Consider the following 27,227-nt stretch of genomic DNA (forward strand, 5'->3'; position numbering starts at 1 on the left):
AATAAGGCATAGATAGTTCTTCAGGACACTTTAGCAGTGTTTTCACCAAGCGGTTTGGTTTGGTACAGTATGTATTTGTATGTGTTTCTATTCGGAATAGTAAAATGGTCCAGTCCGTCTTCATCGTCCACAGTTTATTCTCATACGACACCACGCCTACCAAGTAAAGGTAATGTTCTCAGTCCAAACGCAGGGCTTCACCGTTGCAAACCGTACTGTACCAAACTGAACCTTACCATAATGAAAACACAGCAGTAATGAGACGGAATGGAAGCAGCTTCATCTACAATAATATGCAAATGGCTCTGACTATTTAAATATTCAATTACATCAATGAGCATTTTGTGCGGTTGAATGTTGTGAACTTTCTACCCACACAGGCCTGGCAGTTTAAAATCAAATATTTATGTATTCCTTATGTATGCATTATGTGGAAATCTCAAATCTATGGCTTACCAATGTCCACAGTAACATTCACATAGAGAGGCAGTCTTTGTATTGACAAAGTTTTATATGAGCAACTGTTGAGTCCGTCTTTTCTCCATACGTGCGGTGTTTTTCTCAGCAACTCCATCCTGAGGAAGACAAATAAGTGGATTTAAGAGACTAAATTTACAGCATTCAAGGATTCAAGGTGTATTATTTTCAATCCAACATGCAGACAGGAATGAACAAAATTTGGAACTCAAGGCCCGGAGAAACAAAATAAATAGAATAGAGAGAATAGACAGCAGGGAAAGAGCATAAACCATTTTCACTTTTTATATAGATTGCATTATAATTTTCATTTATATGCTGAAAAATGCAGAACATATTACGTACAACACATTTACTGACCTGTACATGTTAATTTCATTGCCACTGTCCCGATTGTGAAACACCATGGTATATCGAGCAACATCAGATGGCGGCCTCACAATCTTCATTTTCTGCAGCTGAACCCTACATTAGACAGCAGACTCAAATATATCAAGGAATGAATATGTAACAACACAGAAAATGCACCATCATCAATCTGATGCATGGTGGTGGAAACATTGTTTTCACTTATTTCTGTCTCACCTGGTGTGAAGGTCATCATCCTCGCCTCCCCAACCCCAGTAAGAGTTAGAGAATCCATTCACTTGAGAAAACTGGTCTTTGGTCAAAGCTGTGACTCCCCCAAAATATCCTTTGTAGTGAAGCCTTTGAGTTGAACAATGGAAAAAACATAAAAGTTCTTATGTGAAGATGAAACCTTAAGTAATATTGTGTCTTCAACAACCATTGATTGATTTTTTTTTCCCCCCAAAGGAATCTACTCATGGTCATATACTCACTTATATCCTGTGGCATTTCGACCAACCACCAAGTGTTTGGGCTGCTCGTCACAGATGTACAAATTGCGATCATTTTCAGGAACAAGGTCCACATCATGGAAGATAAAGCAATCCCAGTCATAGTCCTTCAGTGCCTCCAAATACCCAACATTCAATAACTTAGCACGGTTAAAAGTTTCATCACCAGCCTGAAACAAAAAGAAAAAATAATACAATCAGTCTGCTATCATCCAGTTACAGTAGTGTTTCCCATACTTTCCCATACATACATAAATATTGGGGGTGCCCCGCCCCATCTTGAAGGTCAAGTTAATTTTATAACGCGAGATCACAACAGAAGTAATTTAAGTTTCTTCCTAAAGAACATTGTATATACCTTGTATACACACCTGGTCCAGGTCCAAACAGAGCCCAACTACCTTTCTCTAACTTGACCATTCGCACAAGCAACACACACACACAGATTCAGAAAACCTAAGTGCAGTGGTCTGACAATATTTTAGAATATAAAATGATGTGATATTAGCAAAACAATACCTGTTGGATTATATAAATGCTGTAATGTAATTGCTGCCTCTGCAGGAAAGGGTGCAGGTGGTGCAGGATGTAGAGTAGGTGTCTCTCTCGGTTTCGATGAGGAATGAGGACCGCTACGCTCTGTCTCGATGTACAGTCTGAAGGCTCATACTCTCCTTGAGTCACTACTTTGTTCTCCTCCTCCACATCCTTCAGTGTCAGAGAGGGTTCAAACGACAGCTTCACAGCACCCCCTAGAGAAACAGAGTTATAAAATTTAAGTGTCAGATGCTAGTCAGCTCTCCCCTTTACACCACAAATGGTTTTCTGTGATCTGATCGCATTCAGTTCGTATTAAAACTGCACATTCTCATCTGCTTTTGTCGGGTTTCTGCTTGTGAAAGACTTCTTCCACTGCATCAAAAAGCAAAAGGAGTCCATACAATAGCATGACTTCACGTGATGCGGACATTGCCGTTGTCGCTGTTGATATGTTAGCACAGAGAGGGGGAGGTTTTGTGTGGGTGGGTCGATCTTGATGTGGACAGGTTAATGCAGGTAAATACCAAGTGTAAATACATGTGGTGAACTGATCACGTCAGGCATAACGTCATAACAATGTCATAACAGGCAGCAGATTAAGTCACGGGGCAATGCAAAACATGTTGTTTTTTTTGCAATTTTTCATTATACATTAGTAGCATCAGTTTTGCAAAGCTAACCTCTACTGTAGTCACCGGGTGTTTATGGCGCTAAATAATCGACATAAATAGCATGCATTCATGATCTACTCTTGCACTATTGTATACATCTATGCTGTCATGAAGTCAGTGTAATAGGACAAACTAAATCCCAGATCAAAAAGATTGTTGGTGACTAAACTAAGTACAGTCAAAATAACAAAGTACACAATTATTACGTTGCATGTAACCTGTATGTTGGCATATACTTACGAAGCAATGGTGACTCCTGCGGGCATTCCCCTTTTGGCATTTGAGTGTCACTGTGATTTGATCCTGTTTCCAAGATGAGGAGTTCATCCTTTAGACTGTTGTCTTTGTAAAGAGTTTGTGTTGGAGCTAAATTAATGTGAAAAGATTTCAACTTTCCACCTGAAAAAGCTGTAAACCATACCAGCAGTGAGAGCAAGAGAAAGAGTGGTAGAAAATACTTGCGTAAAATCCTGTTCATTTGAAAAAAGAAGGCCATAGCTGATTGACTAGTTTAATGAGAGACAATGACAGTGTCCAATCAGCTAGTCATTGATATTATCTCTGCAGTACCAAAGATTTATTGTTGTGATTCCATCGCTGAATCTTCATAGTCCAATCTGAAGAGATCCAGTCATCTGTGATCTGTAAGTGGATTGAGAGAGAAAGTATGTTAAAAAAAATACTAAGGTGTCAACACCGTAGCCTTCCACGTCTTCTTGGGCAAAACTACACACTGACGGAACAGGTTATAGTTGTAAATGGTTACAAGGCATATAAAACAACAGATGAGAAGTTACCTTACCCAACAAACAACAAAAAGTGGACAAAGGTGTTTATCTTTTCTGTATTCTCTTACCACATCCCAAAAGGCTCCCTGGTTATCTTATACTCAGTAACTGTACACCTGTGTATATGCCACTGTGGCAGTGGGGTGTGGCTCATCTGGTGATCAGACAGCAGGACAGAACTGGATAATCAGCTGGCTATATAAGCACGTTGGTAACCTGGTTCTGATCTGGTTGAGTTTGAACGACCTGCATTGTTCAATTTAAGGGCTGTACAGACAGGTATCCAGTCAACAGAGGCTTGGTTTCGCCACCAGTTAACTGAAACAGGGCCAATAAACATGCTCGACAAATCAATCATCAGCCTGCACCTGGAAATAGTAATACATGAAAAAGTTGGAAACAACAGCTGTCAACTGTGTAGCACAAACAACACCATACCCAAAAAACATACTGTCAAATCAAAACAAGCGATAGTCCTACAATAATATTACACAGCGTTTAAGCACACACAAAACAACTGATTGAGGTGAATTTGCAGCGAATTGCTGATTTGTTTTGAAGTGCCACAGTGGGCAGCCTGTATGTTTTCAGTCATTCAAAGACAGTCAACCAAAAAATGTAGATTGGGGACAGAATACTCCCTGAAGTCCCCCCCAAAATTAAAGTGGGTCAGGGGTGAGCGACCTGCATTGTTCAACGACTGTAGACAGGTATCTGGTCTACAGAGGCTCGATTTTGCCACTAATTAACTGAAAAAAAGTCTCGAACATGTCCAGATGGCCGCAGCTTAAATTGGTTTCAACAATAATGACAACCACTTCGTGAAGGGCGATAAATGTTATCGCGATAATCATAGGAAAAACACACAAAGTCAAGCATGCCAAGCAATGGTATTGTAACAGCAGCTACGCGTACTTCAGCTACCAAACACGAAGCATATAACAAACTAGAAATAATAATAGTCATGGCTTGGCTGTCAAATCACGCAGTAAAGGTTTACAGTAACGGAAAACATGGTCCGAATTGTTGCTATACTGTTTGCTATACTTCTACTATGTCTCCATCATCCTGTTTGTGGATGAGGACATGCTAACATAGGCTAGCTCTCAGCACCGCCGTGGTACGAGCAGCTGTTCACAAAATGCCTCAAATTAACAGGACGGTGCTTTCCGTCGAAAACTCTTATTTCTCTGCAGAACATATCACCGCGAACTCACCTTTAGTTTGTAGATGTCCTTAATTTAATCTAGCGGGTAGCCGACAAGCGAATGGAGATGAGGTGCTTCAGAGTTGTTTTAACTGCTACAGACGTTCAATACGTCCTCCCCCAGTCAATTGAGTCAGTGCTAATCACTGGCCAATAGTAGACAGCGCCGGTAAGGTGTTTTTATTTACTCTGCAGTGTGATTTATTTATATTGGACATGAGCAAACATTAACCAAATCGACAATCGTCACTTACAATTATCAAAACAGTTCACACACACTTCCGCTGGTTGCGTTTCAAAATAAAAGCGTTCACATGACGATTCAGCAACATATTCTGGTAGGTGGTTTTCAAAATAATAGTCCTAAATATATATAAAAAAGTCACCACTAACATGACTCTTTGAGAAAAATAATTGCGTCAGTGGTACACGCATTATGTTAAACAGCCACAAACAGCTTAGACAGAAGTGACAAGGACATTTTTGAATGAATAGCTGAGTAATGATTCAGCAAAATGTGGTTTTGAATTATGTGAATTCATAATTGTATATGTACTTAACATGAAATGAATTGGCATGTGTTTTATTTAAAACATGGTTCACTTCTTGAATGAAAGAAAAGAAAAGGAAGAAGTAAAGAAAGAAGTGAGTAAGTGAAGTAGACATTTAGAATTTAGTATGAGTATGTTTTTTACTAATCAGTCTACTGTATATGTACACACAAATACAAATATAGTATGTACATTACAGATACTCTGTAAAAAACAAAAAATCTTCCCTCATTTACGAATATACTCTGACATTGTGTGTGCCGTTTCATTGTCGAGAATCCAGAGGTCTTTTATTTTGAAAGGGAGTTTCCGCCCGTTCGCCGCACGGCAGTTATGACATTACGCTTTACTACGGACAGTTGAGCGCATACCGCTTCCACGCTGGAGAGTTACGTGCCATTAAACGCTGTTTACTACTACGTCGTGCCTTCGGAAAGCATCGTCTGTAAGTTCCATGCCTGTGTAATGTTTGTAATGAAGACATACGTGGGTGTGTGATTATGATAATAGTGTTGTACAATGTTAGCTTGCGCTCTCTGTTAGCTAACCGGAAGTTACATACAGCATTATGTGACAACAATTTATTCACAAGTTTATATGTGAATGTTTATTTGAACAATTCTATTTTGTGTTATTTCATACAGTTTTACAAAAAGAAAAAAGGAAAAGAATGGAAGAGAAAAGACAAGAAAGTGTAAAGTGGATTATCTTTGAACTTCACTAAAGATCCTGAAACACTGAACACTGGACTCTGTCGTTCTTTGGATTGTTAGCTATCTGTCAGCTTGTCTACGTCACAACACGGACACGTGAGACAGAATATTGTGTCTATTTTTATTTGAGTCAGTGCAAAAGTAACTAACAGTGATATTCAGGCACATTTCTGAGCATTGTGGGGCCAAAAATGGTAGCTGCTTTCACTGACACACAAAATAATGGCACAATTGAGACAAATAGAAGACATACCAGCGTAATTGTAAAATCGTTTTTTCATTCACCATTCAAAACATAACATGTCATTCAAAATCAACTCATGATCAATCCTCTAATTGATAATTAATCCAAACGTATATGACATCCCTTTCAATGTAGTAGTCATATATAGTCATAAACTATGACACAGTCATATGTCAGTGACACATTTTCTTTGCTGCAGTTGTTTAACAAAAGACATTGCAGTATAACCTGTGCACTTTCAACATATTCAAATAAAAAGTAGAAAACATTCATTCATGAGCGGAACAGTGCAAGAAACTACACTCGAAATGCATTAAATCTTATTATAGGTATAAAGCGCACAGATCGCAATGATTAAAGCAAGTGTGTATGGAAATTTCTTCACATGATAAAACTTTGCGAATATAATTTAAAACATTTAAAGGCGCCATATGTAAAAATGTGGCCAATAACGGTTACTACATTCAAATTCAAAATACCAAGGTCTTTTAGGTTTCCTTTTCTGACGTAACTGGCAACACGTGGTTGCTCGGCAGCTGAGACTCTACTGACTGCAATGGTTGGTAGATGGTGGTAGGTGGCGCCACATGCCAAAACATGATTTCACAACATAAACATAATTTGCAGTGTGCAAAATATTTTTTTTAATGGAAATATTTTGTCTGTACTGTTGTTGTTGGTGAGTTCAGTTTGTTATATGAACATTATTCCTGAGTCTCTGTGACATATTAGGAGGATTTTATGGCCAGTTGCTTTAGATTTATTACAAAATGCACCTTTAACTGATATATAAAATTCCACCACCCATTAATGTTTGCCTAGAAATCAAGCATGTAAGGATCACCATCAAAAATATATGAAATCATCTTATTATGATGCACAAAAAATACTTTACAAAAACATTCTGTTTATCCAAAGATGAACAAGGTTCCTAAATTCTGTAAAGCAGCCAAAAAACATTTTTGAGTCAGCCAGTGGTTTAGAATCATTTTTCCCCTTCAAGCTTGGAAGCAGTTTCAAATCTAGCAAGACTTTTTTTTTTATATAGGGTTTTGTTTTATAGTAGAAAACTTAATAACATTAAATAAACATGGGCATCATTTCAAGTTTGAATCCTACTGTAATCATGTCCTCTTTAAATTGCAACATATACTGTGACAATAATCATACATTTCTCTTCTAGTAAAAAACAAACATAATTTTTGGAGTTACAAAATAATAATCATTTGATTTATACTAAGTTTAAAAACAAGGCAATCAGAGATGGCAGACTTCACCCCATTCAAGCAACAAGCCTCTGGCGGCCTCTGTTGGTCATATCGCCAAGTGCAAGTGCGGAAGCACAGACAGACAGACCAACCAAGTAAAAACAATAATTCACTGGGGTGAAGTGAAAATAGAGTTTTTTTTCTGTGTAGTGTAATAGACTACTGCTCTGCGATTCTGCCATCTAGGGGTCAAACATTACAGCTTTAATGTACCTCATTCTTGTGAATTGATCCATTGTTCACTTTTCATCAAATGATATGTTATGTTTTGTCGTGGACATGCTAATTTCAAGAAAACATCTCAACAGAGACAGTAATAGACCATCTCAGTGCCTTGAAACACCCAAGCAGCTTTAAATCACCTTACTTTCAGACTTTGCAACCCTAAACTGGCACAGACAGGACGCTTTAGCAGTGTTTTCACCGAGCAGTTTGGTACGGTATGGTATGTATTTGTTTGTGTTTCTATTCAGAATAGTAAAATGGTCCCGTGTGATCAGGATGGAGCTAGAACATCTTCAAGGGTCCACAGTTTATTCTCATATAAAGCTCGACATCTTGTTGAGACAAACAGCAACAAACTGTGCAGGAAAAAAAGAGCAGCTGGATGTCTATTGTGTCGCATTCAATGTCGTCAACGTTAAGGCGTCACGCTATATGGCCATTGGGCACAGCCGACACCACGCCTACCAAGTAAAGGTAATGTTCTCAGTCGAAACGCAGGGCTTCACCGTTGCAAACCGTACTGTACCAAACTGAACCTTACCATAATGAAAACACAGCAGTAATGAGACGGAATGGAAGCAGCTTCATCTGCAACAATATGCAAATAGCTCTGACTATTTAAATATTCAAACCAGTTACATCAATCAGCATTTTGTGCGGTTGAATGTAGTGAATTGTCTGCCCACACAGGCCTGGCAGTTTAAAATCAAATATCACTTTTTATATACACTACCGTTCAAAAGTTTGGGGTCACTTGTCCTTATTTTTGAAGGAAAATAACTTTTTTCACTGAATAAAACATCAAATGAATCAGAAATATGTACATAGGTGTACAGAGGCCCATTTCCAGCTATCTCTCCAGTGTTCTAATGGTACATTGTGTTTGCTAATCACGTTAGAAGGCTATTGGATGATTAGAAAACCCTTGAAAACCCTTGTGCAGCTATGTTAGCACAGCTGAAAACAGTTTTGCCGGTTCTTTGATGAAAGCAAAGTTTGAAGGGCAAAATTATTATATTGAATAAAAATTATTATTTCTAATCTTGTCAATGTCTTGTTTATATTTTTTCATTTTGCAACTCTTTTGATGAATAAAAGTATGACTTTTAATGGAAAACACAAAAATAATTGTATAGGTGACCCCAAACCTTTGAATGGTAGGTTATATTGCATTATAAATTTAATTTATATCAATATAAGAAAGGTTCAGAAAAACAATATCATGTTTATGCACTGTACAAACTCGCTTTTGAGATGTAACAAAGGATTGGTATAAATGTTTTGCCTTAAATATGTTTCTATCACACATGTTTTTAAACTTTCACACAGACACAAAACTTTAACTTTGTTATCAAGATTATGTTCATGACCATCTGAAAAATGCTGAAAAATGCAGAACATATTACCCGCAACATGACATTTACTGACCTGTACATGTCAATTTCATTGCCAATGTCCCGAATGTGAAACACCATGGTATATCGACCAACATCAGATGGCGACCTCAGGATCTTCATATTCTGCAGCTGAAGCCTACATTAGACAGCAGACTCAAATATATCAAGGAATGAATATGTAACAACATGGAAAATGTGCCATTATCAATCTGATACACACTGTTGTAAACAGACAAAGCATACAGGTTCTGATGATCACTCAGTTACAGATGAAGACAAACAAATAAAGGTGTTATGGTTGGTGGCGTGGACCCGAAAGCAGACGATGACGACAGGTTCTTTCAAACAATACTTTTATTACAAAAAGGGGGGTAACACAAAACGACTTCCCAAACGGGGAAGTGATAGTGGATAGTGCGAAGAGTGAAAAAGAATAAAGTCTTTGCAGCGGCTGCGAGGGGAGCTGACTCAGGGCGCAGGGAGAGTCCAGCTTGAGGAAGTCTTAACTCACGACGTGGCTTGGATATTCCAGGGGAGAAGGTAACCAGAGTAGCCAGGAGAAGACGACCAGCAGGAGACGTGACGACCTGGAGCGGAGACGGAGTGGTGAGTATCTTTTCAAGGTAAGTATAGCGAGCGAGCAATGGCATGACTTTACCCATGAAAGTACGAGAACGATCTGACACCGGTGAGGAGGAATTACTCCGCCTTTAAGCTCCGCTGATTGCTCATCCGGAGCAGGTGAGGCGGAGCCGCGCAGGTGTAGACGATCACCGGTGTCTGGCAGTAATCAGTCACGCCTCCTGCAGAGTCAGAGTGGGAAGGAGAGCAGCAGCCACAACAATACAACAATAATAATAAAATTGAGAGGAAGGTGCAGGTGAGATCGTGACAAAAGGATTAGCTATACACAAGTGCTTTGGTCAACAAAGCTTTGATGACGACTGCTTTGATCACAATCACGCTTTGATTTCACACTGCACATGCTCAATAACCGCGAGAAAGTTCTTCACCTCCCACTTGGCTTCCTGGTTCTTGAACCCAAGTAAGCCCCAGCAACTAATTAAAACAGTTATAATGATTACAAGATTCGAGCAGGCGTGACATTTACTTAAAAGTACACAAAGTTACATCCTTAAATAGGAACGCACATTACACATGGTGTGCATGATTTGTTCCATAAACAATATACAATACTGATTACATGTTAATTAATGTCCTCATGGTAACCTTCACCAAAACACTCTGTCTGGTGGAGGGGGGGTCTTGATCCATAACCGAAACACACCACGTGGTGGGGACTATTTATTTCTGCTCCTCCACTGGTAGTAGGACTACCAGCCACCTGACATCCCTGTGGAGGAAGGTGAAGGGACAGTTTTCCACCCCCTGGCCTCTCTTGCAATGCCCGCCAGAGACTGGTCAACTTTGGCAGGTTCTCACTACTGACATACTTTGACTCGACGCAGCCTGAACAGTCAATGCGTTCTGGTCGGCCCCACCAGTCTCCAACTGCAATATTTCTAGTAGGTGTGCCACTTCTACCAGACAAAAAGGCTTGGGCCCGCCAGCTGGCTCCACCATTTCCAGAACTTGTTGACTTCAATTTGAATCGCTCTCAGTCTTACGAGTGGATAGGTTGGATACTCAAATCCTTGAGTGTCCCCGCTAGGCCCAGTGCGACCTAGCAGGAGTTTGTTGAGAGTGATAACTCCTACCAACTCATCTCGTACCTGGGCTCTGGCTCCGATAGGTCTCTTATTAGACAGATTGGCTGCTAGGTAGAGGAGGGTTTGGAACTCCAGTGCTGTCAGGTTGCCCTCCTCACCAACTTTACTCAGTGCCCTTTTGAGTACACAGACTGCTGCTTCAGCTGCTCCGTTCTGTGTGGAGAGTCTGCTGGGTGAAACACCCAAGTCCAATCAGTCCCTGTAGCTGCTACCTTTACTGGACCTGGTTCTTATCGATGTTATTTAGAAACTTATAAAAAGTTCCTTTAGCACTGGCCTGGCGCCCACAAAGTTAGTCCCTTGATCTGACCAGAGCTTTCTTGGGTGGCACCTGAGAGCCTGGTACATTTTCAAGAACCCTTCTGTTGACAAGTTTTCTACGACGTCAGCACGTACTGCTCTTGATGTCATACAGCTGCACCCCACACTTTCATCTTCATTCTCCGTTTTACAGTGTCTCTGATATCGTAGGGGCCGAAGAGGTCAAGGGCCGTTAACTCAAACGGAGAGGCTGGTTGAGTTCGTTCAAGGGGGAGGTCACTCATTACCTTTTTGCAAATTCTTGCTTTGGTTTTACGGCAGTGCACGCAAGAGTCAATTACCTTTCTGATGACCCTAGGCCCCTGAACTACCCATGCTTTGGACCTCGCTTGGAGCAGTGTTCCAGCAACGCCCTTGTGGTTAATTTTGTGGGCTTCCTGCGCGAGGAGGATGCTGACCCAGGCATTGTGGGGGACTAAGGGTACTCCAGGGGGAACGCCGGGCTCTCCCTGGCTGAAACTCTGGACTCTACCATAGCACCGCAGCAATCTAGAGGCCTCGTCTTTGCTGACAATGAGCCTGTTAAGCGTCCAGGCACAGGTCTAGGAATGCAATTTTGAGTTATTTCACTGTCAGTGTTGCCTCCCACTTTGCTGGAATAGGGGCTCTCCCTGTACAAGCCAGCCACTTCTCCGCTGGCGGGGATCCATCGGGAGACACCAAGATTCTAACCCTGAACCACCTGCCTCAATCTCACAGTCGATCCAGTGCCGTGACATATTGAAAGCTGGTGTCAAGGAAATTCCTATAATCAATGCACAGTATTGTCATATCTTTTGAAGGTTTACTCTCGTTTGGTAAACTAGCCACGGCATTAAGATGGTACATGCGTGTCGTAAGGATGTTTCGTGCTCTGGACCACTCCTGCTCCAGGTTTCGCAATTCTGGCTCATTGGCAGCTATCTTACTTCTCTCTTAGCTCCTGATTCACTTCAGAAATAGAATCGCTTTGATTGAAAGGATCAAAGGTAGATAGGTAGTTGGAAGTCCAGCCTTGACAACAACGATACTTGCTCACCCTGTGGCTTCGATTCTCGGCTCACGACGTGGAGTCTCGGCAGCGATGTCAAGTCTCAGCAGCAGCGGCGATTCGTCCTTGGCCAGCGATGTCGTGTCTCAGCAGAGACGACACACATCGGCTACTCAGCAGCTGCTAGCCTCCTTTCGTAGCGCAGCGTTGACTTCTTTGTGGTCTCTTTAGCGACTGTTGGTCTTTTTACCAGTAGTCCACACAGCTCCACTTTACTCACAGCTTACCGTTTAGCTCTTGTCCTCGGCTCCTCCGTTGTAGTGGCCTCTTTCGCCCTTTAACGGCCCCGTTGGCTCTCGGCTTCGGCTCGCTCATTGTGGTGGCGTCTTTATGGGTCCCGGTGCTGTTCTTCAACGACGGGCGTTCTCCACTCGGCACCGTGTTCTTTGACAATGATTGAGACAAGAATGAGTTTTACAATCAAATCGTATTAATTGTATATGATAAAGGCCTGCAACATATTCGGTGTTATGCAAAAGTTTGGGCACCCCTGTAAATTTTCATGATTTTCCTTTATAAATCATTGGTTGTTTGAATGAGAAATTTCAGTTAAATTTATCATACAGGAGACAAGAACAGTGATATTTGAGAAGTGAAATAAAGTTTTGCATACCACTGTATTTTTGCACGATGTTCCCTTTTGTGTCGTAAATATTACGTGATTGTTCAATTGCAATAGAGCAGGAGTCCTAAAGAATATTTACAACTTTGTGTTCGCAGTTGACGGTCAGGCAGAGATGCCTTCCGTTCAAACTACTACCTCTATTGTAAATTCATGATAAGTGAGTGTGGTGTAGGCCTATAGTGAGAATGACATTTACTTGTGAGATAGACCTGTGCTATTTGCTGTTGGCAGAGGCCTGTGAAAAGCAAGCAGAGTTTTCTGTGAAAGCCTTACACCAAAATGCTCTAAAAACTGAATCCGCATGTTCATTTTCTTTAGAAAAATATTGACTACCCTACAAAATATTAAACCTCGTGGATCAATTCTGCCAAATTCTTGAGGAACAGAAAAGCCACATTGGCAAGCAGCCAGGCAGATAGATAGACTTCACATATCTATATCCAAAGAACAACAAAACTTGAGATGTGATGAAATTAATTTAATTTGACTAAATATTTTATTGTAATTAGCAGGCTTCGTACACATAATTGCATAACAGAATTCAGGTCAAGTACAGACGTGGAGTAAAACACAATATTTCAAAATGTCAAAAGAAAAAAGGAAAAGGCTTTACAAAAAAAAAAACACACACAAAACACTTTATTAATGGGACTGATGATGTTAAGATATGACACATCCACCCATACAGTATGCTATTACATTAAAGAACTCCTTCTTGACTCTTCAAAACTCAAAGACAAAGTAACTGTTCCACTGCCAAAGCTCACCCTTGGCTGATGTTTTCCTGAAGTCAAGTCATTACCGTTAGTCTTCAGGCTGCTGGATGAGGATGGGGTCGAGGCAGAAGACCCATCAATGCTGCTGGACTTTTTTCGTGTAGTTTTGCTATGTTTTAGTGTAGCTTTTGCAGCCACTTTGAAAGCATGGGCTGCAGTGCTGCATCTCACCTCCTCTGTGGTGTTACGGGATGGTTTGAAAAGGATGATATAGACCTTGTTGAAGTAGATACAGGCCAACATCCCAAAACTGGATGCCAGTATAGCAATGACCTCCACTGCTGAAACAAACTTGCCGTAGGTACTAAAGTAAGCAGGAATAAAAGAGATCCAAACAATAAAGAATATAAGCATACTAAAAGTGATGAACTTAGCTTCTGTGAAGTTTTCTGGAAGTTTCCGTGATTTAAAGGCAAAGAAGAAACATATAGCTGCCAGGATGCACGTATAACCAATAAGAAACCCAAGAGCCATTACAGAGCCCTCGTTACAAGTGATAAAAATGATTTCATCAATGTCATAATTCCTGTAACTAGAGGGTGGGGCATTGTAAAGCCAGACCACACATATCATGACTTGGACAAATGTGCAAAGAAACACTAACAGAAACTGCAGGTTTAACCCCCACCATTTACGATGAAGACTTGTAGGGATCTTGGCTTCAAATACCAAAAGTACTCTATTAGTTTTCACAAGGATGCAGGAGATACAGAGAACAAAACTTATCCCGAAGGCAGGTTGGCGCAAACGACACGTCCAATCCTGTGGCTCACCAATGAAGATGAGAGAGCTGGAGAAGCAACAGATAAGTGAAAACAGGAGGACATAGGAAAGTTCTCGATTTGTGGCCTTCACTATTGGCGTGTTGCGAAATCTGACAAAGACTGCCATTACAAAGCCTGTCAAGGCAACACCCAGTACTGCACATATGGCCAAAGCTATTCCAAAAGGTTCAGTCCAGGAGAGAAACTCAATTTCTTTCAGAAAGCAGAATGTGTGGTTCCCATTGGACCAGGAATTATTCGGACACTTGGTGCAAACACTGGCATCTGTAGAAATAAGAAATAAATGTGTTAAAATATAGTTGTCGCAATGTGTAACTTTGATGGAAACAGTTTGTCAATGTTTCAATTCCTACTACCTTTGTGAATACTGTACTCTCCATCTGAGCACTCAGTGCATTCAAAGCAGCATGTGGGCATACTATCTATGATCCCCTTTCTTGTGCCAGGTTCACAATCCTCACTGCAGTTAGAAAATGGCACCTGTACAATGCAACATTATAGCAGTAAATTATCACATCACAAATACCAACTGCCAATTCAAGGTCTCATGCCAGGAGAAGAAAATCAGACTCAGTGAAAGGAAAGACAGGAATGCATCAATGATAAAAAATAAATTAAAAAAAGCTGCTACACTGACCTCTGGGCTGTACCCATTCCACAGAATCTTTGTTTTGTCAATGAACAGTTTAGCTCCTCTCTTAGCATGCATATTGTAGAATCCAACCTCCTCAAACAGCACAGAGCCATCTTCAGTCGATCTATGCCAGTTTACGATAGTGTAGTTTGCTGCTAAGTCTGCATTCTCATCAAAGTGGATATTTATCCCCATACTGTTGGTGTAGTTCAGATGTCTGAGCTGCTTTAGGACCTGTAATGCAGACACATTTGGATGAGTCACATGTAAAGAAATTGTTAATTCACTGCCATGGTTATGGGAAAATGTATTACCTGCCATGCTTCCATTTTCTTTATATCTGCACATGAATTGTTGGCAAAAAGTCCATGTCCAGGTGTGCAGGTCAGTATGTCCTGCAGGGCCTGTGCAATGGAATACACTGCAACATACACATTATAGGAGATCCGAAGGTGTGTGTAGTCCAGGTATGGAGTCTCAACACTTTTGATGTCTTCCTCCCCTGTGCACAGAGGCCTGAAACTAGTGCTGCCACTTTCTTGCAGTCTTGGGCTGTCCTCCAAATAACAGTTGAAGGTTTCTTCCCAAAACTCCCTGACAAATTCATTATGACTGTTTTTCTTTGGTTGGACTTGTTGTAAGAACTCTCTAAAGCCAGGAATGTGCCCCGCCTTAAGTGCAAAGCCAATAGTTCCGGCTACAACATCAAGATACTCTGGCTTAGCAACAAGAGAGGAACTTGCCCATGCTTCACTGGCCAACCAGGTGCGATCGGTGATGTTTCTCCTCACCATCTCTTTAATTAAAGGCTCAATATCTGGTCCACTGGCAAACACAACAATTACTTTAGCTGTGGAGTTCTCAATCCTGTCAACTAGAGCTTGGATTTCATGATACTCAATGTACTGTGAGATAAGTTCATTTAGGTGAATGCAGATGTCTCGCTCCTCCATTTCCTTCTCAAACTTTTCAATCCCTGGGCGTCCATAGTCATCATCTGAGGCCACAGCAATGACCCAGTTCCATTCGAAGTATTCAATGATATCTGCCATAGCTGTGGCCTGGTACTCATCTGAAGGAATGGTCCTCATGAAGGATTTGTATTGATTCTTGTTGCTCAGTAAACGGCTAGAAGATGCATAGCTGATCTGCAACAGGGAACATTTCAGTTGATTGGAAAGTATTATTTATAGGAATTGAATGTACTACCAATAATTATGTTTGTATAAATGTATAATTGCATTTTTAAATAATAAAATCATCTTAGAATCAGCCTTTGATATATGCTTCAGGTAAGGGGCTTGCTTTACGGAGGCCGCATCTTGAGCTGACGTGTCTACAACAGCCCAAACTGACATCACATTCTGAAGCAGGAGCTTACTACGCAATCAATGGTGAATAGCCTCTAATGCCGCTTTTCCACTACATGATCCCAGCACAACTCGTCTCATCACTGCAGGGTTTTTTTTTGCTTTTCCATTAGCGATAGTACCTGGTACCTGATACCTTTTTAGTACCTGCTCTGGCGAAGTTCCAAGTGAGCTGAGCAATACTAAAATGTGACATCGTCACTGGAAGAGGCATGAGCAAGATGTCCGACACAAGAATCAAAACGAACAATGCCGAAATGTCAATATTAAACAGAGGACTCTGAGGTATTCAGCGACAGCACTGCTGAGAGCCCGCGATCATCAGTGGCAAGCCGCATCACAACCCCCGCCCCTGTATTTCAGTTCAGTGACTGTGCCAGACGGAATCTGCGCTTCGGTCATACAGGAAGTGCTGAACAAATCTTTTTAAGTTACCGATTCTAATGATTCAGTACATCAAAAACACCTACTTTACAAGTCACTCGTTTGTGTGTGTCGCGTATAAAATTAAATCACAGCATGCAGCCATGCTATGATGACCCCGTCCATGTTGAAGAGCTACTATAGTGTAATGGAAAACCAACCAAACCATGTACTGTCAAGCAGTGCCACGCAGTGCCGTGCTAGTTGTACAGGGACTATGTCGTGGAAAATCGGCATTTCACCTCAATATCTTACCTACAGCTTTGCCCACCTAAAACTGATGTGTCCACCAGTGAAGAGGAAATGACAGAGACAGTTTAAGATTGAAGAAAGGTGTGAAAGTCTTTACATTCTTTCTGGTATGTGAAGCCTGCCATAGTTTCCTTAGAGTAGTCATTCATTTGCTGCACCCTGCACTCTTACCATAATTCTTACCAATTCTTACACACTGGACCTTTAAGGCCACAAATTAGGTGTATTAATGTTACTGTTCATTTACTCACCTGAGGAATGTAAAAAAGACCCAGGAGATTTGCAACCGCCGTAGAGACTGCAGATCCAGCTGCTCCTACTACTGCAATGGTTGATGGGATGTGATCAGTGCAGTTACAAAATTCATCTAAATTCAAGGAGTCAATCTTGTTTTGGGCCACAAAGCTAAGGGTTGCCTCGAGTGCCTTTGACACAGTGTTGCATGTGTCAAATATCCTGTAGCCCAGAGTGATGTTGGGCAGGACAGTGCTGCTGTTGTTAATCTCATCGATTGCAAAAATCATGGCCTCGAGCCAACGGAAACCCCGGAAATTAAACCTGTAAGAGCAACATTACATTTAGAAGAGTTGAAAAAATGCTGTTTGGCCAACACATATACCAATCTCAACTATAGGTATTACCTGGTACACTGTGTGGATTCTGGCCGAGCTGCAAGGTCTTGGTCTTTAGATGAGACACCAAAGTGTATTGGGAAAAGACCTCCGAGTAAAATATCACCAGTCATCTGTGCTCTTTGGTGGGGCCCATATGAAGAAATCACGTAACTGGACCCCAAGAGTATCAGATAATACAGAACTAGTCTCATCTTTATTTCTTGTTCTTGTGGACAGGTTTATTTTTCCACAATTGCCCAGAGTGAAGATATTCTCAGTATAATCTTGTCCTACAAATCCGCCACCTGTGTACCTTTGTGCCATTCATGTTTATGCTGATAATATTATTTCCTGTTGAAAAAAAACAAAGAACTTGTTTAAGAGTTATCAAAATGGTCTCCATCTCATCATCACAATTCATTCCCAAAAAATATGTATGTTAAGTGAAATCTCTGATTCCTATTTATCCACAACTAGAAGATGGGGAGAATAATGATGTTTGAGGCCAACATGACCTATGGCTGTCATTAAGGGCTATGCAATTATGTAAGTCTTTTGAGAGTTCTATAAAATCTCTAAAATTAGATGATTTGGAATGTGGGTCATGTCGCTTGAAATGTCCACCTGAACCAAAATAGACAGGATTTTCATGAGCCGAGAGTGAAGTCACACTCTAATAACCCTCTTTCCTGCAAATGTTCATTCTCACGCTGTGGCCAGTGAACAGTCACCATAGCAGCCTCACAGCATCTGGCTAATACTGCTGGAAAAATGCTGTGGCAGAGCTGTGATAATGAAGTTACTAATGCCTTTAAGAGCCACTGCTCGCCCCCATTAAGCATTACCAAAACAAGAAGAGTTCAAAGCCACATAAAATCTACTTGAATTCATTGTTTTCATTATTATATCAAAAGCTAATTGAAAAAAACCCATTATTAACCATATTATTATTATTATTACTAATAATGTCAAAAGTATTGAAGAAAATCTTTAAGTTATTATCCAGAGTCCATTGTTAGTATTCACACTCTAATACAGGTTGATTAAATAGGTTGAAGAACAGATTGAAGAAATACAAATCACATAATCTTCCGCTTTAGATTCAAATAAACAACAATATACAATTCTATCTCAACAGTTCGCAAGTATTGACTGTCGCTTCAAGTAATGATAGGCTGGATTACTCTAAAACAGCTTTTTAGTCCTTCTGTAAAACATTACAACTATTCAAACAACAAACATGGACAATGACACAGGATCAAACTTACCACTTGGTACTTGCATGTGTACTTAAAAACAATTGAAGCAGTCAAACAGCAGGTATGTACAGATATTTGCAAAGCCTTTCCCCAAAATATCCTGGGTGCTGAATGAATTTACTGGGCAACGGTTTAAGCCCCTGAGTCTCTTTCTGTGAATGAATCATTAACAGAGAGAGAGGTAGTCCACTTCCTTCAGTTAATGAAGTCTACTCACAACTCACTTGTAAACCAAAGTTACCACAACCTTACCCAACTTTAAAATGACAAGATTACAATCAGGTCACATCCACTGACACAATCTATCTGGAGTACGAGACAATGCAGAGCTGTTGTTGAGATTATCTTTATTATCCAGTCATTAAAAATAAACTTTTTAGGATTTGCTTCTCAATCAATCATATCAAGCCACATGCAAGCAACATTCATTTCAGTAATAAAAATGACAAAAAAAATCCAAGGATGTAACAAATACAAGTATACAAGTGCAAGTACAAATACAAGTACAGCCCATCTGGGAATTGAAGATTGTTCAGTCTTTTTATTTGGTGAACCTGATTCTGCCAACTGTAAAACTTGAAACAGACATTCTTGTTATGTACCTAAAAGGATCTGACCAGAAAATTAACTTTGGAAAGTCACTTTTTATAATATTACTTAAGTAAAACTCTTAACTTAAGTATATGACATTTAATCTAACTTAGTCATTATCATCAAAATAGCAAGATCTTTTAGGTTTAGGTTTCTCCGCCATTGTAGCTCAGACGTAACTGGCAACCTGTGGTTGCTCGGCAGCTGAGACTCTACTGACTGCAATGATTGGTAGAAGGCGGTAGGTGGCGCCACATGCCAAAACATGATTTCAAAACAAACATGATTTGCAGTCTGCAAAATATTTCTTTTTTATACAAATATTTTGTCTGTACTGTTGTTGTTGTTGAGTTCAGTTTGTTATATGAACATTATTCCTGAGTCTCTGTGACATATTAGGAGGATTTTATGGCCAGTTGCTTTAGATTTATTACATAATGCACCTTTAAGTACAGTAACAAAGTATTTGTACTTTGTTACATTACAACAATGGAAACAGACGCATATATAAAGAAGTGCACAGTTAATTTGTTCAATACAGTAGATAAGTGGGTTCAATCTCCTTCATTGTTCATTACAATGTTAGTTAAAACCGCCACTTTCTCAGTTAATACTACTGGTCCATGACTCTGTGTTCAGTTACATGGCACATTTGGACAAGTGAAGGAACAGTGGTCTATTACTCAGCCGTGCGTGTGCACACGAGCTAGTGTCTGCTGCTACACCTACATCACTGATCAGTTTTCCAGGCAGCTGTCTTTGCATTTGAGCAGCCGTGCTGTGGCACGATACCGCAAACCCCTAGAAGCAATGGATTGTACCGTTATGTTCTCCAAACAATGTGCTGTCTGTCTCCTTATGCTCTGATGAACAGGTCTTCAATTTGTTGCTGAGCAGATGTCTCCAGTGTCAACAATTACAGTTATATAGTATACAACATGCTGAAATATAATGTCCTAAACTTTGTTTGTTTAAATTAAGCTAGATTACCTCGATTTGACTAACTAAGATGCAGGATTCTGAATCTATGGTTTGGTTGTAATAATTCATATTCATAATTTAAAACGTGACTAGGTTCATAAACAATGTTTGTTTTGCAACTCAACATACTCTGTCAGAGCAACATGTACAATGCTGAACTTTACTGGATTTAGCTTGGATTTAGCTTGTTTTTGTTTTCCTTTGTTTTATTTATATCATTATGATTATTATTATTATTTCACATGCCAGCCTCTTGCATTTACTTAACAATAATATTAATACGCAAATAATACTTTGATTTTTTAAATATTTTTCTTTTATATTACCAAATTCATACAGATATCCACCATAGTTCAACCAAGTAATGATGCAGAATTGAAGATAAATTCATCTGCATGAATACAGTGACTGTCTAGTTAAATGCTTTGTGAGATGAATGGCATTGGTTGACATGCCAGTGAGGGCCGCAATAAATCATACGAATCCTTCCCTTTTTTTCCCCAGAAATAGCATGTATGTAAGAAATGTAACATTATCAGTCAAAAATGTCGAGCTGTGAAGAGTTTCGCAGTGAATGGATTTATCCTCAGATCCAGTGTCTTCAGATCAAATCCCAGTCACATACACTGCAGCTCGGCTCAAAAGGTAAGAAAACATTTGTCTTAATCTGTGAAAATTATCTATTGGTTTTGAGAGTGTACTAACACGGGTATAGTGTGTCATGATATGAAAAGGATATTTTACTGTGTATGTCATCTAGGTTTCAACTTTTGCTGCATTTGCTGTAGATAATGAAAAATGTAACTCACTACTGGATGACATACAGTTTTCAAATGAATTTATTTGACTTATGTTTTTGAATGGTTGCATTTGATTTGATTTGATTTCTATATTTGATATATATATGTATATGTATATATATATATGTGTATATATATATATGTGTGTATATATATATATATATGTATATATATATATATATATATGTATATATACAGTATATGTATATATGTATATATGTATATATATATATATATACATATACCCCTGTAAATTTTCATGATATTCCTTTATAAATCATTGGTTGTTTGAATAGGAAATTTCAGTTGAATTTATCATATAGGAGCAAGCACAGCGATATTTGAGAAGTGAAATAAAGTTTATATGATTTACACAAAGTGTGCAAGAATTATTTAAACAAAATTAGGCATGTGCATAGGTTTAGGCACCACAAAAGAAAAATGTTGTGCATCCTCCATCACGCAACTTTTCAATAATATTCAGGTCTGAGGACTGAGATCCAGAACGTTGTATTTGTTCCTCTGCATGAATGCCTTAGTAGAAATTTTGAGCAGTGTTTAGGGTCATTGTCTTGTTGAAAGATCCAGCCCTGGCTCAACTTCAACTTTGTCACTGATTCCTGGACATTGTTCTCCAGAATCTGCTGATATTGAGTGGAATCCATGCGACCCTCAACTTTAACAAGATTCCCAGTCCCTGCACTGGCCACACAGCCCCACAGCATGATGGAACCACCACCACATTTTACTGTAGGTAGCAAGGGTTTTGCAATGCTGTGTTCTTTTTCCACCATGCATAACGCCAGCTTTTTTTTGCCCAAATAACTCTATTTTAGTTTCATCAGTCCACAGCACCTTATTCCAAAATGAAGCTGGCTTGTCCAAATGTGCTTTAGCATACCTCAAGCGACTCTGTCTGTGGCGGGTGCAGAGAAAATACTTTTTCTGCATTACTCTTCCATACAGCATCTCCTTGTGTAAAGTGCGCTGAATAGTTGAACGATGCACAGTGACACCATCTGCAGCAAGATGATGTTGTAGGTCTTTGGAGCTGGTCTGTGGGTTGAATGAACTGTTCTCACCATCCTTGGCCTCTGCTTATCTGAGATTTTTCTTGGTCTGCCACTTCAGGCCTTAACTAGAACTGTGCCTGTGGTCTTCCAATTCCTCACAATGTTCCTCACAGGTGAAACTGAGAGTTTAAATCTCTGAGATAGCTTTCTGTATCCTTCCCCTAAACCATGATGTTGAACAATCATTGTTTTCAGGTCATTTGAGAGTTGTTTTGAGGCTCCCATGTTGCCACTCTTCAGAGAAAATGCAAAGAGGAGAAACATTTACAATTCTCATGATTGGATTCACCTGTGTATGGAGGTCAACGGTCACTGAGGTTACCAAACCAATTTTGAGTTCCAATAATTAGTGCTAAAGGTATTGAAATCAATAAAATGACAATTTATGCACATGCCTAATTTTGTTTAAATAATTCTTGCACTTTCTGTAAATCATATAAACTTTATTTCACTTCTCAAATATCACTGTGTTTGTCTCCTATATGATATATTTAACTGACATTTCTTATCCAAACAACCAATGATTTATACAGGAAAATCAGGAAAATTTACAGGGGTGCCCAAACTGTTGCATACCACTGTATATATATATATGTATATATATGTATATATATGTATATATATGTATATATATATACATATATATATATATATATATATACATATAAACATTTCAAATCAGTAGATATCAAATAGTACCACAATAAATTACAGATACATAGGCACTGCGTGGTTTTAAACCTTTTCATGGACCTTTTCAAAGTGACATACTGGAGTTAAAGCAGTTAAAGTGATTGTATATGTTTATGCAATGCATAAATATTATATCAATATTTGTTGTTCTTTTGTTATGTTGCTATTGAATATTGTGATAGACAGTACATTTTTGGCCAAGCGTACTATCACAACAGTGACAGCAAAATGTCTTGATTATTAGGATGTCTGGTGCAAAGATACTGCTGTTCCTGCAGAGTCTCTCACGAAGGAAGCCTCTGGAGCCTGAGGGTGAAGTGTCCAACTTCCGCCGGTGCCTGACCACCCTTGACCTTGTGGCCCTGGGGGTCGGCAGCACTCTCGGGGCTGGTGTATATGTACTGTCAGGAGAAGTGGCCAGAACTGTGGCCGGGCCAAGTATCATAATCTCTTTCCTGATAGCGGCACTGGCGTCCGTATTTGCAGGATTGTGTTATGCGGAATTTGGAGCTCGTGTTCCCAAGACTGGCTCTGCTTATCTCTACAGCTATGTGACTGTGGGAGAGATATGGGCTTTCATCGCTGGCTGGAACTTGTTGCTGTCTTACGTCATAGGTAAATTTAATGTCTGAATGTATTTGAAGTGATCAAATCGCTACAGTACAGATTTCCCCCTTTTTCCTGATATAGTGACTCTTAATTCCAATATAAATAAAACAAGTGATGAAAAGAAAATAATTGATGAAAGTCCATGTACACGTTTTGTGTCTCCATGTTCTGTCTTTAAAAGGGACGTCGAGTGTAGCCAGGGCTTGGAGTGGGACTTTCGATGACTTAATTGGAAATGTAATTGCCAACTCCCTGGGTAAACAGGCTGCTATGGATTTACCTGGACTAGCTTCCTACCCAGACTTCTTTGCAGCTGGCCTTATTATGCTCTTGGCAGGCAAGTGGCATCATTTATCACATAACAAACAAACAAACAAACAAACAACTCTTGTTGTTTTATCTTGTTATCTTCTTGTCTTATGCAAACAAACGACTTTGCAATATCTAACAAAGACAAAAACATCTTTCATTTCTCTTAAACACTGCATACACTGGTGACTTCATTCATTATTGACCTTTTTATTTTCTATTTATTTTCCCATAGGGATTTTGGCATTTGGTGTGAAAGAGTCAGCCATTGTAAATAAGATCTTTACAGTGGTTAACATCCTGGTGTTGCTGTTTGTTATCCTGTCCGGCTTCATTAAGGGGAACATCGACAACTGGTACACCAGTGAAGATTCTATCTTGGAAGCATACCTGTATGTATCATTGACTCAAAAAACATAATAGATTTTTACTTTATTTTCCACGCTATTGCTATTAATATGAATTAATTTGGTTTAGATGAAAATAAATGTGGGTTTGAAAATGTTGTTTTATATATATATTCTGTACAGAAACCATACATCACTGAATGAAACCACCAGTTATGGTAGCGGGGGATTTTTTCCGTTCGGCTTTGAGGGAACTTTAGCAGGAGCAGCCACTTGCTTTTATGCATTTGTTGGATTTGACTGCATTGCTACAACAGGTAAGGATAAAGTTTGTGCCAGAGTGAAAAATTAAAGAACTGCTAAAAAAGAATATATTGTGTGCATGAATTTACACATTCTGTTCATGTAAGTGTACGCAGGGTCCCAGCTCAAAATGAAACAGGGTATAACTGAGACTAAATTGAAATGTGCTTTTCTTTTAGGAGAAGAGGTTCAAAACCCACAGAAGTCGATCCCACTTGGCATTGTTGCATCGCTCCTCATCTGTTTTTTGGCCTATTTTGGTGTGTCTGCTGCCCTGACTCTTATGATGCCTTACTATTTGCTCAGTGCTCACAGCCCACTGCCTGTAGCCTTTACATACATTGGTTGGGGCCCTGCAAAGTATGCAGTGGCTGTGGGATCCCTCTGTGCACTGTCGACCAGGTATGAAACATAGTGTGTCAATACCAAAAAAAAAGGTCATATTATAGGATGATAAAAGACTGGTTAAAGTAAAGCCACAGTGAATACATGTAATGACCAGTTTCCATTTAATGTTGTCTGAACAATGATTATTTTTCTATTAAAGCCCACCTAATTTCCTTCACTTTAATGTTCAGTCTATTATTAGGTCATATGTGTTTTAGCAAAATAAGGGGAAGAAATAAAATGAATGAAAGGAAGATCAGTCAATTTAGAGTTATCATAAGCATCTAATTTAGTGTTAATTTAATTACTGGGGTGTTTTTCTAACAGCCTTCTCGGATCAATGTTCCCGATGCCACGTGTTGTCTTTGCAATGGCCAGGGATGGACTTCTCTTCACACCGCTCGGTAAAGTCAGTGACAGACAAAGTCCTGTCATAGCAACCCTGGTCTCAGGTATTGCAGCAGGTAAAGACTTATGACAAGACAAGGCATGCAAATGAAAGTATTGAATTGTATTCTGTTTTGAACTGACGTGTTCTCCTCATGCTCACTGCTAAAAAGGCCCATGTGCATGACACTGATTCTAAACATGTTCATTTATTAATTTAGAAGAGGAACACTATTTGACAAAGGGTTGCAACAATTTGGTGTTTAATTAATGTAAATGTGTGTTTGCTCATAAATTATGTTTGTCTTTGCAGCTATCATGGCATTGTTGTTTGACCTGAAGGCTCTGGTAGACATGATGTCAATTGGAACTCTCTTTGCCTACACACTTGTTGCTATCTGTATTCTCTTACTGAGGTATGCGTCATCATAAATACAAACATGCACAGTATTTATATAGTGATTATGTTTATATTTGTCATAGAAAGGCACACACAATTGTATTGACATGCCTGTCAAGTCCAAATTGCAAATGTAAATAAAAAGTCTGTGCAAAGGTGCGAAACCACTTATAAGAAACACTAAATGCATGATCCTGTTAGCCAACTCCATCTCCTCCAACCCCTTCCATATTATAAACAGCGAATACTAACATATCTATATATATATGTTGAAATTATTTATATTTCTTCATTTTTCAGATACCAAACAGATCCCACTGACGAATCAGGTTTCAGCACACCAGACCCCTTTAAAGTAAATGAAGTATTCTGTCCTCCTTTACAAGCCACCACAAGGACATCCAAAATTGTCTCTGTTGTGACAGTTGTTACCAGTATGTGATTCTTATTAATGCTATCCTTAAGAATTATACTAAATATATAAATATGATTGTTGACTGTTAATAATGACTGGAACTTACATTGTTCTCTTTAGTCTTTTTAGCCATCGTTCTCAGTCTCTTCGTTGTGGGGGCTGTAGACTCCTTGCAGGCCCTTGAGTGGTGGAGTTTACTCTGCGTCTCTGTGATCGTGTTGATTCTGGTCCTCTGCATCTTGATTATCTGGAGACAACCCCAAAATGTCACAAAAGCTGCTTTTATGGTATTCTTCCTGAATCGTATTATGAATATTATGTCACTATCACTAATTGAATGAAGAAACATGGCATGGATTGAGCCTATAACCCACTGATGATGGTATTTCATATTTGTTGTATTTAAAAATGGGTGACATATCTCACTTTTTCCATATGTACAGGTTCCTTTTGTGCCATTGCTTCCCATTTTCAGCACCATTGTAAATGTCTACCTCATGGTTCAACTTGGGTCAGACACATGGATCCGCTACACAGTGTGGATGGCAGTAGGTATGTGAACAATGTAATTACAAAATTGGCTACACATTTTCCCTGAAAAAAAAGTAATGTGCCCATGATAAAAGCAATTGTTACAAGTTGTTTTTTCTTTCAACAGGTTTGATTATCTACTTTTGTTATGGTGTTCAGCACAGTGTGCAGAAGCAAAGGCTCCTAAAATCCCTAAATCAAGTCAGTATTCGGAACATCACTACTTCAAAGCAAAATGATGAAGCTGGACAAGACTACGATAATCAACCAACAACTGATATACAGTACTGATGGAGAGCTTAAGTGCTCACATGCAATATGTGAAAGATTTCCTGTGCTTCTTTGGTCTTAATAACTAAAACATGTTGCACAACTAACAGTGACAGTATCTATGATGTCACTTTGTTCTTTTCCACTTTCTTGATGTTGATATGTCAAAGTCCTGGCGTGTGTAAGGTTTTGTAAAGAGGAAAGTCATTCTCAATGGTGAGGACTTTGTAAAGGTAAAAAAACATGGCTTACAACTTACAATGGATAATGATTTGTAATGTTTACCACATTTGGTAAAAATAAATTTGAGTATTTAATTTGCCTGGAGTACTTTAAATGAATGCAGTTTCATAGTTTCTTGTATCTTTCTT

General features: G+C 39.4%; 3 protein-coding genes across 3 annotated transcripts; 1 reads left to right on the top strand and 2 right to left on the bottom strand.

Annotated features, from left to right (window-relative positions):
• Positions 1-268: 268 nt before the first annotated feature.
• b4galt4 (UDP-Gal:betaGlcNAc beta 1,4- galactosyltransferase, polypeptide 4) lies at positions 269-3,040 on the bottom strand. The gene is made up of 6 exons (XM_083889428.1): positions 2,789-3,040; positions 1,857-2,089; positions 1,320-1,507; positions 1,063-1,185; positions 838-942; positions 269-575 (listed from the first exon to the last, which is right to left on the bottom strand). The coding sequence occupies exons 1-6, from the start codon at positions 3,024-3,026 to the stop codon at positions 446-448; spliced, it is 1,017 nt and encodes a 338-aa protein (XP_083745554.1). The 5' UTR covers positions 3,027-3,040; the 3' UTR covers positions 269-445.
• Positions 3,041-13,342: 10,302 nt separating this feature from the next.
• casr (calcium-sensing receptor) lies at positions 13,343-17,716 on the bottom strand (the record flags this gene model as incomplete). Its single annotated transcript, XM_083889427.1, has 6 exons — positions 17,529-17,716; positions 17,139-17,445; positions 15,157-15,990; positions 14,846-15,076; positions 14,565-14,688; positions 13,343-14,472 (listed from the first exon to the last, which is right to left on the bottom strand). Exons 1-6 carry the CDS (start codon positions 17,711-17,713, stop codon positions 13,343-13,345), a joined length of 2,811 nt encoding a protein of 936 aa, XP_083745553.1. The 5' UTR covers positions 17,714-17,716.
• A 5,427-nt stretch (positions 17,717-23,143) lies between these two features.
• On the top strand, positions 23,144-26,877 carry LOC310927331 (cationic amino acid transporter 2; the record flags this gene model as incomplete). The annotated part of the gene is made up of 11 exons (XM_083889626.1): positions 23,144-23,513; positions 23,689-23,844; positions 24,052-24,208; positions 24,347-24,480; positions 24,646-24,868; positions 25,181-25,317; positions 25,554-25,656; positions 25,941-26,074; positions 26,176-26,342; positions 26,499-26,607; positions 26,714-26,877. The coding sequence occupies 11 exons, from the start codon at positions 23,144-23,146 to the stop codon at positions 26,875-26,877; spliced, it is 1,854 nt and encodes a 617-aa protein (XP_083745752.1).
• Positions 26,878-27,227: the final 350 nt, after the last annotated feature.

The sequence above is a fragment of the Microchirus variegatus genome (assembly GCF_963457635.1).
Source record: "Microchirus variegatus genome assembly, chromosome: 5".
NCBI classification, from domain to species: domain Eukaryota; kingdom Metazoa; phylum Chordata; class Actinopteri; order Pleuronectiformes; family Soleidae; genus Microchirus; species Microchirus variegatus.